The sequence below is a fragment of the Ochotona princeps genome, chromosome 1, assembly GCF_030435755.1.
Source record: "Ochotona princeps isolate mOchPri1 chromosome 1, mOchPri1.hap1, whole genome shotgun sequence".
Lineage (NCBI taxonomy): Eukaryota > Metazoa > Chordata > Mammalia > Lagomorpha > Ochotonidae > Ochotona > Ochotona princeps.
Window position 1 is genome coordinate 77,747,198 of NC_080832.1, and position 13,126 is coordinate 77,760,323.

The 13,126-nt window shown below is 37.4% G+C and overlaps 1 protein-coding gene across 2 annotated transcripts in view; it reads right to left on the minus strand.

The window, feature by feature from the left end:
- Positions 1–13,126, minus strand: part of BCKDHB (branched chain keto acid dehydrogenase E1 subunit beta) — a 241,402-nt gene that overhangs the window by 166,373 nt on the left and 61,903 nt on the right. For both annotated transcript variants that reach the window (XM_058661160.1, XM_058661155.1), the window contains exons 5-6: positions 11,329–11,484; positions 7,434–7,542 (exon numbers count right to left, since the gene is read on the minus strand). In XM_058661160.1, coding sequence (XP_058517143.1) covers positions 7,434–7,542; positions 11,329–11,484 — 265 coding nt within the window. The remainder of the gene's footprint in view (positions 1–7,433; positions 7,543–11,328; positions 11,485–13,126) is intronic.

The window sequence follows — 13,126 nt, forward strand, 5'->3', positions numbered from 1 at the left end:
CATGCCAGGATCCCATATGGATGCTGGTTCTAATCCCAGTAGCTACACTTCCCATCCAGCTCCGTGACTATGACCTGGAGAAGCAGTTGAGGATGGCCCAAACTTTTGGGACCTTGCACCTGCGTGGGAGACCCAGATAAAACTCCAGGCTCCAGGTTTCAGATCAGCACAGCTCTGGCCATTGCAGCCATATGGGAAGTGAATCAATAGACGGAAGATCTTCCTCTCTGTCTCTCCTCCACTCTGTATATCTGACTTTGTAATAAAAATAAACATCTTTTTTTTAAAAAAAGGAAGTAGAGCATTAAAAGTTCTGATTTAAAACTTAACTCCAGCACTGATCACCTCTGCAAGTTTCTCAAGGTCATTAAACTTCAGTTTCCTAAATGAATATGAGATAACATCACTTCCTGGCATTCAAGTAAACAAAGAGAAGTCAAATACACCTAAGGTGTGGCCCTAGGACCAACTCCAGTTTGAATCGAGGTTGTGTGATTTTGAATAAACTGTTCAACTTCCCTGATCCTAAGATTTTTATCTATAAGGGTAAAGGGGGACATCAAAAAGTTCAGGGAAGACTGAGTTATGATAAGTCAATTTTACTTTTTTTTAAAAAATGATACCAATGCATACATTTTTCATAATACAGAATTTCCTTAAACAATTTGAAAACCTCATAAAATGGTGATACAGAATTTACTTGAAAAGATTGTGGTAAAAATTAGATGAAAATAACCATTATATCTATACAATATATATTGTGTCTCACATACAAATGTTAAAAAGTGGGTAAGGAGTGGTATTTGTACTAGCAGTTAAAATGCACCTTGGAACATACATAAGCCTCATGGAGTGCCTGTTCTACTTCTGGCTCTACTTCCAATGCATACTCCCTGCTAATGTCAAACTAGAAGTCAGCAGATTGTAGCTCAAATGCTTGGCTCCCTGTGATCTTCACAGCTTCAGTCTGTAGCATACTCAGCTATTGTGAGCTTTCAGGGAGAGAAACAACAGACAGGAGACAATCAATCAATATACCCTCTCTGACTGTCTTTTAAATAACTAATAACATTTTTAAAAATTTTAAAAATAGATAGGTTTCCTATATGAATTAGGACAAAAAAAATATCACCTATGTTAAATTATGGAAAGTTATCACGCTAATCAAATGGAAGATACTGTTACCTTAAGAGAGAAGCATTTTTTCCTGTCTCCAAGAGGGCATGTAAGTTAAAATTACTTCCTATTGAAGAATGAAATTCACTAATTAAATTAAAGGGTCTGCAAGAAATTGATTAATCAAAGGAAGAGTAATGAGTAATTCTTGGCTCAAGATGCATAGAATTCCCAGACAAATCATCAAAGCAAGTATGGCTCTATATTTACATACCAAAACCTAGAAAAGCAGTCAGAATGGCTGGGCTAGGGTCACACGGCCATGGCCTAAGGTCACAGAATTCAGATATGATGACTAGCAGCCCCTTTAGAACCACAGGTAGTGAGGTAAAAGCCATGACCTTGGAAAGAATACATTCCACAAGGGTAAAAAGAACCCAGGAAGATTAGAGACAGTGGTATACTACATTATAAGCTAAAGCTTACAATTTACCTCTGTAACTGCATCATCCTTGAGCTGAATTTAGTAATATAATGGTATGGTTTGGGTACAGTTTGTATCTTCTAAGGGTCCACTGTGATTGGAGGTTTGGGGCCTGGGCAATGATATTGGGAGTGCAATGTAACCTTTATAAGGTGGGGCTTATGGGAGGTCCTTAGGTCATTGGGTGCATGCCCTTAAAAGGACTGGGGAGTCTCAGTCTCTGCCCTGGTTCAAGACACAATAATCTGCTTATTTCTGCCCTACAATTGCAGCATGAAGTATACAGCCAAAAGGCCAGTCCTCTCTGAGGTTGCACTATGCCTATTTGACTTTCAGCCTTCAAAACATGAGCTAAATACACCTGTTTTCTTCACAAGCAATCTGTGTTAGATATTTCATTATAGGGATGAAAAATGGTTAACACAATAAATTATACAGAAACAGAATTAAATTATATATGGAAGAAAAGGTTTTTTAGAGTTGACAAGTTAACATTTTTAGATGCCTAATAATTTAGCTTCCTAATGAACTCTTTTCCTAGAATCCTTTAAGTACTTTATTTCAAGAATTGTATTTAGAATACTACTCTACACATGGGAAGATAACATCTCTAACTTAATAATACTGCAGGAGGAAGCAGGCAATAATTGATGTGTCCCCAAAACATTTCCTCTTGCATCCATGTAGCTTGTGTTGTGCAATGTGGCAAAAATGCATGATGGAATCAGTTTTTGTTAGCAAAATTGCATTAACCCAATTAGAAAATGCATTCAACTCTGTTTTGTTAGTAGTACTTACACCTTTTTATTCTGCCTCTACCTTCAACTCTTTTTTTTTCATATTTTTCTTGTCTTTATCTTTCTAGACCATATTCTGGAGGCTTCTTTGGCTTTGTCTTCCAATTGATTAATTCTTCATCTATTAATAGATTTCTGGCTATGCTCTTAGTTAATTCCTTTCATTCCATTAATCATAATTATATTCATCAATTATAATTAATACAATTTATTCTTTTCAAACACTCAATTGTTTTCCTTCAAATTTTCTCATATCCTACTTGTATTCTCATGCCTATGTTTTTCATATAAAACTAGTATTTTGCACTCTATACATTATAGTTTTAATATCTGATGCCCTAATAGGTCTATTCAAGATTTTCTTGTCTCTGCTCAGAGACTTTTGTCTTTTTCTTTGGAATATTGCCTGTGTTACGGTTTGGTTGTCCCTAACCTCAGTAGAGATGAGTTTAGAGAAGATTTTACTTCATTCTGATAGTTTCCTTGGAGTACCCTCAAACCAGAATCACATTACTTTCTTAAGATGGTTCAGACTATACTACTAATATATATTTGAATCAGTATTCCATATACAAGTCCTGGCATGATAAAAACAATTTTTTTCAGGTGTTTTTCCTTTTCTGTCCTCAAGCATGGAGTCAAAACAAGCTGGTCTTGGAACTACTACTGTAGCTCACACAGTGGGTGTGGCCCAATGGTGTCTCTGCTTTCGGCAAGGGCTCCCAGCAAATTCTCTACCTCAACTGGCCCTAGAGTTCCTAACCCGATTCTGTATGAAGGTCAGTGCATTCAGGGCCCAGAAGATAACTTTATCTAGAATCCAGTTCGGGGTTTACTTACTTCCTAACAGACTGAGCTTCACCTTTTTTTTTTGGAGACTGTCAAATCCTTAATTTTCATGCTACCTCAGTGTATAATCAAAGTAGACACAAACTTATGTACATATTACTCAAGGTATTCATTGTGCCATTCCTTGATTACAACCAAGAAATCTTATTCTAATCTTAATTCATGACATCGTCCTCTTCCTTCTCCTCCATAAATTCATCTACACACACAATATTTCATATAATCTAAGAAATTTCTAGCTCTCATTTCCTTCTACTTCTTCATGCCTTCATCATGTCATAGGAAGACTGTTAAAGCAGTTTCCCAGACATTCTCATGCTGACCAGTGTTTCCCTGACAATAAGGCTTGGAGGTAGTGAGAAACAAACATAAGTTCTAGACCATGTTTCAGTTCCAAACCACAACAGCAGAGCCTGTTTTGCCCTTGCTCTCTCCTATTTTATTTGTACATTCTCCTTGGAATTTATAGCTTCTTTTAGAAACTGTGGAAGAAACCATGACAGAGACTGGAAATCACTCTTCAATACTGTCTCTCATCATTGTGCAATAAAAAAATTTTGAGTCAGGCACTTAAACACAGCACAGCCTCTCATGCCTAGAGTAGGGTCATGTGATTATTTCAATTGGGTTGGGAGTAGATTTACTACATACACAATTTTCAAGTCACACTTTCTCCTGTCCTCCCTTCTACTTCCTAGTGACTAATATATTTATATGACGCTAAGAGCTACAGCAGCCATCTGACAGGAGGAGCTGAAATCCCATGTTGAGGGAAGCAGAGCAACCCAAACGAAGGGCCCTGAGATCCTGATTGTTGAGGGACAACCACACCAGTCTTAATCTGTCATGGATAAGACAGAGAAATACATTTGCCATCTTACTCCAGGTCTTATCACAGGTTGTGTTGCTAGCTTTTTTAATACAACCAATGACTAGAAATTGTACTAATTCATGAATATATATTTATGTTTTTTGTTTAAGGAGACACCATTCCACAAATAAGACATTAGGACTTAAATGCATGGATTTTATAAACATTATCTTCTACTGTTCAAAAATTTACCTCTTATATCCTTACTTGTACTTACCTATGTTCCATTTAGCTAATATTACTATAAAAATAACCTAAATGGGATATTTCATAATGAAACTCATTTTCAATAACTCTCTTTTATTTAAAAATAATGATCAGTCTAGGACTTACAATAATTTAATTCTACATCTACATTTATTACTCCATGAATACTCCTGAAGTGAACTCTTTTTTAAAACTTTAAGTGAAAAATCTGGGTTTTAATCCATTGATTCCCCAATATATGATAGAAATTCAAGAAGGAAAGATGTAAGAAAAATAGCCAGTCTGCTAAATTACTACTTATTAATACTAGATATCTTCTAAAACACACACACATATATAATATAAAATAAATATAATATAATATAATATAATATAATATAATATAATATAATATAACTAAGAAATAATTGGTCCACTATGGTCTTTGAAATGAATCTAAATAATTTTCTTTTACTGCATCTTCCATAAGGAATGCTTTCTCTAAGTCTCCTCAGATTTGTAAATCAAAAATATTCCATTCCTTTTATATCATTGTAAATAACTGAAAGTTTGACCTTAGGTGTCAAGTGGACCTTAGAGACTAAGATGCCTAGAGAAGAGTGGATTCAATGTAAGTATAACAATTAAGGGATCAGTGTCAGAATTTTCAGAGCCAAAACATGGTCAGCAGTAAGACAATGCTTTCAAATGGGTCAGTCCTAACAAAACCATGAATAAAAATCACCCGATTTCTGTATTTGAACCAAGAATAAAATGAAATAAATGGAGTTACACAACACCAGTATTGCTTCCTAAGTCACCTTCAGCTATTGATCTCAGATTTTCTTTTGGGTAAGAATCACCTAGAGGGCCACCAAGCCAACACAGATAAAATTTGCTCCCATAGATTATAATTCCAGTAGGCCATGGATCAGGCCTGACAATGATAAGTGGTAGCTAAGCTGCAGGGATTAACACTAATAAAAAGACTTTAATGGTTGCCTATTTTTTCTTGTCCAACTCTCTTTTAGTGTGATGCTTCCCAGATGCGAATGACCAGTGTCAGTCTAACCCCTACTGAGCCATCAGAAGTCCAAAAGGGATTCAGAATTAGAGTCCTTAAGCAATACAAAGTCAATCACAAGGGAAACTTATGAAAAGCCTCTGAACTCTGAACCGCATGAAAGTCTTTCCAAATCTTCCCCAGAGTCAAGCCTAAAACAAATCTCTCAAGTTCATTTTCTTAGCTGGAATCCTAAAATACTAAATATTTCCCTGGCCAATCCTGCTTCAAAATCTCCAGCAGAGTGAACGCTGTATTACTTTTCCAAATGTCTCTTATTCAGTCTCCTTTTATTAAACACTGAAAAAAAAACAAAACTACATTGACTGGATATAACACCTGGTAGGCATTACAACTATAATTTCTATAGTATATCCAAAGGATTAGAAATCATTTTCGTAAAAAGGTATGCAGTATATATCACCAAGATTTTTAAATTCTTACAGTAATTATTTTTTATTCCATAATGAGATGTATTTTATAATGGAATCACTTTTTAAAATCTAGGCAATTTAAAATGGTTTTAAAATTAAAAGCAACTGGAACTGTGATAAATTTCCATTGGAGGTGTAAAATAACACAACCATTTCGACAAACTCTTCAGCAGATTCTTATAAAGTGAAATCCCCATCCACCTCACAGTACGCCAATATCATTCCTAGATGTTTATAACTCAAGTGAAATGAAAACACATGTCCACAAAAACACTTATACAGAAATGTCTCTTTCAGTCTTGTATAAAATAGGCCAAAAAAAATGAAAACTATGATGGCTATTTATTCAAGAAGGAGATGGGTAAGCAGAAACAGAACTCCAGTTTCCTAGGCCACAAACCTGAGATACATTCATGCACTGGAATGCTCCGTACTCAACAACACTCTGCATGCCACAAATATCCAGATGGTCCTTTCTCCATAGCCAAGAAGCATTTATAGGCAGCCTAGCTCCAGAAACTGTAATTTACTAATGCTATGATCAAGACACGAGCTTGGTGAAATGGAGACAAGTTACTTTCCCTACTAACTATGCAAATGCTAAGAATATTAACAAGGACAGTTGTTATTCAGTACTGAAATAACAGTGAATAATGAATATTCACATAATCGAACCACAATTGCTGAATATCTTATTTAAAATAACCATAATAATAATGAGCAATGAATATGCATATAATGGACTGCTTACTCAGCAACACAAAAATAAATTACTGAAATAAACAATAACATGAATAAATCTCAACAATAAATTAAGCCAAAAAAGGTAAATATAAAAGAATATATATACTATGTAAATCCATTTATTTGAAGCCCCAAAACACATACAACTAATCCTAACAGCAATCAGAACGTTGCTGAATTTGGGATACAGAGGATTAGCAGAAAGAGACATGTGCTTTTACATAGCACATACATTGCTGTCTACAGTTGTCAAAAGTCGATCAAACTGAATACTTAATACCTGAATATTTTATTATACAAAAATAAAATCACTATATAAGCAAGTGGTTTTAAACTTAATTATTTAAGGAAAAAGAGTGATTGCCAAAACTGCCTCTTGAATTCAAAATAAACACACTGTACAAAGAACAACTTTTTTGATAATTAAAATTTATCTTTTAGAAAAACATCTCATTTTAGCTGAGAAAAAAAGCCACAGGTCCATGTTTAGAGAACTATAACTCAGCTTAAATAAGAGCTGCCCAAAAAGCTGATTTGGCCTTCAAGAGTCATCCCATGAAGAACTGATATCAGAGAATGATTGTTACCTTTGTTTCCTACAGTAGCACAAGTTCCAGACATAGGTAAAGAACCTCATGTTACATATCATTATTTAATATAATGAGCTCATTCAGTTTACTAATCAACTTCTAATGTAGGAAAGCAAAAACCCTTTGCTCTTATTACCATCACCTTGCTTCTTTTTTTTTTGTCAAAATGTAAAATGGCTAGAAAGATAGAATTTACACAACCTAACATACAAGAAATCAAGGGAAAAATGGGCTTTTGCAACGTGGGAAATAAAGAACATCAACATGTTCATAAGTAAAAAAATTAAGAAAGCCTTTACCTGCTGCTCTGTAAAGTATTTTAGGTTCAAAAAATACGCAAGGATTTTTATCCTCTATGCATGACAAAAGAAGTCCCTTGGCCTGGAAAGGGCTTCTGGGTATGACCACCTGTAAAAACAGATTTTATTTTGAGACAAATTTAGTAAAAGTGTACCTTATAAATTCATTTATAAGAAAGACAAACATTTAATTATCAATTACACTTAAAAATAGAAATTTGGCATTTGTTTTAGTCTAAGTAATATTTATTATAAAATTTAAATGTCATCAAAAAGATATTCCATATTGTCTTCAAAAATTTTTATAGTTTTATGCTTTATATTTAGTTCTATGGCTCATTTTGGATAATTTTTGCATAAGATGTGAGTACTCATTTGCTTCAATACCATTTTTTAAAAAGACTATCCTTTTGCTATTAAATTGCCTTTGCACTGCATCATTTTACAAATCAATAGCTATATTTTTTTGTTCATTTATCTAACTCTTTGGTAAAGGTCTAATTAAATCTTCTGGCAAATTTTTATAGAATAGTTTCTTTTCTTGCCATTGATTTCTGAGAGTATGCTGTATCCTCTGAGGATCTTTGTTAGAGAAGTCATTGAAGGATTGTTTCTGCCAGATTGTAACTTGTCTTTTCATTCTTCAGCAATATCTTTTATCAAGCACAAGTTCTTACTTGTTATAAAATATAATTCATCTTTTTTTCTGTCTGGGTTGTTTTTCAAAGTGGCATTATATTTTTATCAGCATCGATTTATCTGGAAAACCATAAGATTGAGACAGATACACTTTCTTTTTTTGACTTTTTTTTTATTTATTACATTGCATTAAGACAGATACACTTTCACAGGATGTGGTTAAGAACTTGCATTTTCTAACTTATCACTCACTCAATATCATGTCAATTAACCCCATAATGTTGTAAACTGTTGTTGATGTTATATTATGGCTTTTAATTGGTCAGGACGATATTCTGCCAGCTCTGCTTTTAGATCAGAGATGGTCTCCCCAGGAAAATGTTGAATTGAGCTGGACAATAAGATGCTGGACTCTATGCATGGTACATGCTTGCAATGAAAGAAGCATGACTGGATTTGAACTGTAATACTGCAACAAGGTGGAGGAATCCACCATGGGGGGAGGGCACGGGGAGGGGTTGGGGGAACCTCAGAACCTATGAAACGATGTCATAAAATGAAATGCAATGAAAAATAATAAATAAATAAAGACCAAAAAAAAAAGGTATTCCTTTGTTTAACCACTTTTAATTAAGTCAATGCTCTTCTCTTAAAGAGCTTAGTTTACCCAACATAAAGAAGAAAGTAATCTAAAAAGATCACACTTTAAAGAACAAACAAGTCAATGGTCAATATCTACCCATATCCATATTTACATGTACATAATTAAATCTCTCCTGCTAAATCTCTGCCACTATTTTCAAAGTGCATGCATGCAACTCTCTGATTCAATTTCAACTCCCAAGCTCTTTTTCAAGAAAAACACATGGTCTGCTTTTCAGAAGTGGAAAATTAGTCCTCTCAATTTTACAATATGGGCACTAGAATGTCCAATTATAGAACAGCAAAAAGGAAAGTGAGGCTACTCCTCACCCCAGTTTACGGGAAATGACTGTGATGATGAGGAAGAGAAAATGACAACAGCAAGCACAGGTGTTAAGTAGGCCAAGTACTCCAATCGGGTTAATTCACCTCCAGTTCATGCCAACCCCATAAGGGAGTTATTGTTATGTTATCCATGTTAGAAATAGAGATTGAGGTCTAGGGAGAGATTAAGTAGCTCATCCACAATCACAGGTGTGTGACACCATGGGTTCTCAAAGCTCTCACGACACCAAAGCCCGAGCCTCTTAATTCTAACCATGTTGCCCCCAAATCATAAATTTATGTCTAAATTTACTGATTGTGGACTTTTTCTAAGGCAGGTATGTTATACAAGAAGAGTTATTATTAAAATAAATATTATAATTTTACAGTTTTATTTCCTTTAATGCTAAATGTGACAGAAAGGGCCAACACTCAGGCTAATCCTCCACCTTCACTAGCATCCCATATGGGCGCTAGTTTATGTCCCATCTGCTTCACTACCCACTGGGCTCCCTTTTTGTGGCCTGGGAAAACAATGCAGAATGACCCAAACCTTTGGGACTTGCATCCATGAGGGAGACCTAGAGGAGGCTCCTGGCTTCAGACTGGTTCAACTCTGGCTTTTGTAGCCATTTGGGGGGTGAATGAATGAATTCTATACATATTAATAATCATGCCATACAATGTTTTCATCTTCAGTTCCTACATTTTATTTTATCTGCTTGCTTCATGTACTTATTTTTACTCTCTTGTGCTTTCTGTGTATTTTGATTTGGGATATAATAGGGGGAAGGAGAACAGGAAAAAGAGAAGGTTTGAGGATAAGTTTTAAGGATTGAGAGAAAACATTTGTTCATAAAAGCACAAAATAACAATGTAAAGTGAACATATGTTTAGTTCAAACATAGAAATAATAGTTGCCTCAAAAGTGGCTTTTATCCCAACCTATCACTTTCAGCCTACATTAGAAGCATATGCAATCTTAGTGAACTAAGAAAACTCATGATTCATCTGGTGGAAAAGTCAAATAAGAAAAAAACAGACACATGTTCACAGTTCACATTGCCAAAAAACAAATAGACATCTCTGGACTAGCATAGCTGAGTCCCTATGACAATTCTTTGGCAAGATCTTCAGTAAATATTAGAATAGAGAAGATGATAACATAAAAGAAATTAAATAATAAAATGCTCCAAAGACTTATTGTCAAAAGACCTAGCTATTGTGGAAGGCTTCAAAATTGATTGAACATGAATTACATTATTCTAGAATGAAAAAAAAAAGCACATTTGATTAACAGTCTTCATTTGGGGAGTCTATAGTAGTCAAGCCTGGGATGGGAGCTTGACTGCTAATGATGGCCCCAGGGGTTGGGTCCCTTTCACCCACTGGAGAGACCCAGATTGCATCCTTGGTTTCTAGCAACAGTCTGGTCCAGCCCAGAATGGAGTGAACATTTGGAAACCAAATCACCAGATGACAGAAAATTCTCTTTCTCTCCCTTTCTCTCTGCATTTGAAATAAGCGAGGCAACTGGATAAATAAGAGATAAACTAACATTCCCTGTGACTTAGAGACAAATTGGTTTAAACCAGACTTACTAAAATAACTATAGAATCAGGTATATAAGGGGAAAATCCATTAGAAAAAACACAGTCTTGAAAAACACAATAAACCAGCTCTTTACTCAGTCTAATTTTTTGACATCTACAAAGTTAAAGCTAGCATCAAGCTTCAAGACTAGCATCCTAGGAATGCATGTTTTGGCATAACATCTTAAATTTCTGCTTGCACTCACCCTGTATTAGAGTACTGGTTTCAGTCCCAGATGCCCTGCTTCCACCCCAGCTGTCTGCTGATCTACCCATGATGACTCGAGTACTTGGGCCACGGCAACCATGAGCAGAACAAGATAAATCCCTGACCCCTGGCTTCTGCCTGACATAGACTTAGCTGCTGTGGTCATTTGGGTACTGAATCAGTGGACAAAAAATTCTCTCTGTCTCTTGCTCACTCATTCTCTCTCTTCCTCTCTCTCTGTCTCTGTCTCTTTCTCTCTCTCCTACCTCAGTCTCTCTCCCTATTTTTCAAATAACTCCTAAAAAATAGCATTCTATACATTTCATCATTGAATAGTTAAGTTACAGAAATGCTAACGCTTTTTTATTAAATACAACTAAGTCCACATAAATTTCAAAAGTCTTGTTTCCCTAAAGATTATCACATTAATAGAATCAGTCAAAATGCTAACATCATATAGAGATCAGATACGGTATATAAATGAGGATACCTTTATTCCTGGGCAATGGGCAAAAAAAGCTTCAGGACTCTGAGAATGATAGAGACCCCCATGGCCAACACAGCCCCATGGGGCTCTGATAGTGAGGCTTCCACAGTTAAAAAGATCCCCAGAACGATAACGATACTTGGCGGCTTCATTAACTATCTGCAGGAAAGAAAAAGAATAGGACATGTCAAAATGAGTTCTTCCTTTCCATCTTTTTTTTTTAAACCTCCTAATTGGAGCTTTAAATGTAACAAAATGCTAACTGCCTCACACTGAGCCAATATACTTACACAATGCTACAAAGTTGTGGGTGAGGGTGGAGCCAACACTCCGGACACAACATAAACATTAAGTACAAAGCACTCAAGGGAGGGCATTCAGCCCAGCAGTTATGACCCCGTTTATATTTTTGTGTCCATACAGAAGCACCTGGGTTCTTGATTCAACCCTGGCTCCTGACTCCAGTACTGTGCCAGCATAGAACCTGGAAGGCAACATTGACCGCCCAAGGGACTGGCTTCCTGCCATTGATGTGGGAGGCCTGGCCTGGAATCAGGCTGTGGCTTCAGCTCAGTCCAACCTGGCTCATTCAAGCATTTGGAGAGTGCACCAGCAGATGGGAGCTCTCTCTCTTTTGCCTCTCTAACAAGTAGATTTTCAGGTGCAGTCCTTGGGGTTGGGGGCAAGTGCTGCTCCCTGCAGTGTGGCGACTGGCGGGGGAGGTGCCCCTGCCAGGTCGGACCCAATGCTGGGGACTCACGCGAAAGACACTGCCAGAAAGCAGTGAACGAGTCCTCGGCCTCCCCCAGGGCGGCCAATGCACCAAGTGGTGCCAGGCTTTGCCTGCTGGCCGCCCGGCGGCAAACTCTGGGTTTTTTTAAAGATATGTTTGCTGCCTAGGGACACCCATGACTAAGGCCAGTTTTAGTGTAGGTGAGAAGTGAATTTTGGGCGATTCCCAGTGACAGGGTCATGGAAGTTTTAGGCATGCGTGAGGACTGAGACCTGGTGGTTTGGAGGGAAGTATCCAGAAGACAATTTGGGTTAGACAGATTCACCAGCCCAATTAGGAATACAGAGATGGGCTTTAGCATAGAACATCACTGATCGCCACACACCAGCCCACACCAATGCTATGGATGGGGGCCTGTTTGGCAGTGTTGGGTACCATTACCCAACTGTGTGGTGAAGTGGTGCAGTGGTCACATTTGGCAGGGTCAAGACTGTATCCAGCACGCCAGAGAACTTGGTCTGGGGGTAGACTCTATGGGATTGTGTGGGCCCAACCCTGTGGAAATACAAGTTCCCCTGGTTAGCTCGCAAGCTGGTGTTGGGATGGACTAAGCTAGGTGTGACCATGCCACCTGCCATCACTCACGGGTGTAGGAACCCACAACAGTCAGGGTAGGTCAAGGCAGCAGCACCTGAATGTGCATCCTTTAACAGGATGTGGGGTGGGCCAGGCTGCCACTGGAAGGGGGCAGAATGGGCAGGGCTGAACAAACCTTAACTCACAAGAAAAAACAGAAATCAGGGTGGAGCACAGGTCATGCCAAGTAGGTCCTTGCACCTACTGATCTGCGTGAGACAGGGACGCTAAGCCACAGCATCTAAGGGGCCAGGACAAGTGAGGGGCTCTGCCAAGTTGAATCAGAGCAACCACTGGCCTTCACGTGATCTAAGGCTGGGACTAGGCCCGGTTGGGAAGCTAAGGGGATACTCTAGCTGGGTTGAGTTTCCCACCAATGAGCGTATGGGCTGGAATGGGGCTGCGTTCTGATCAGGATATGATTGTAATCTC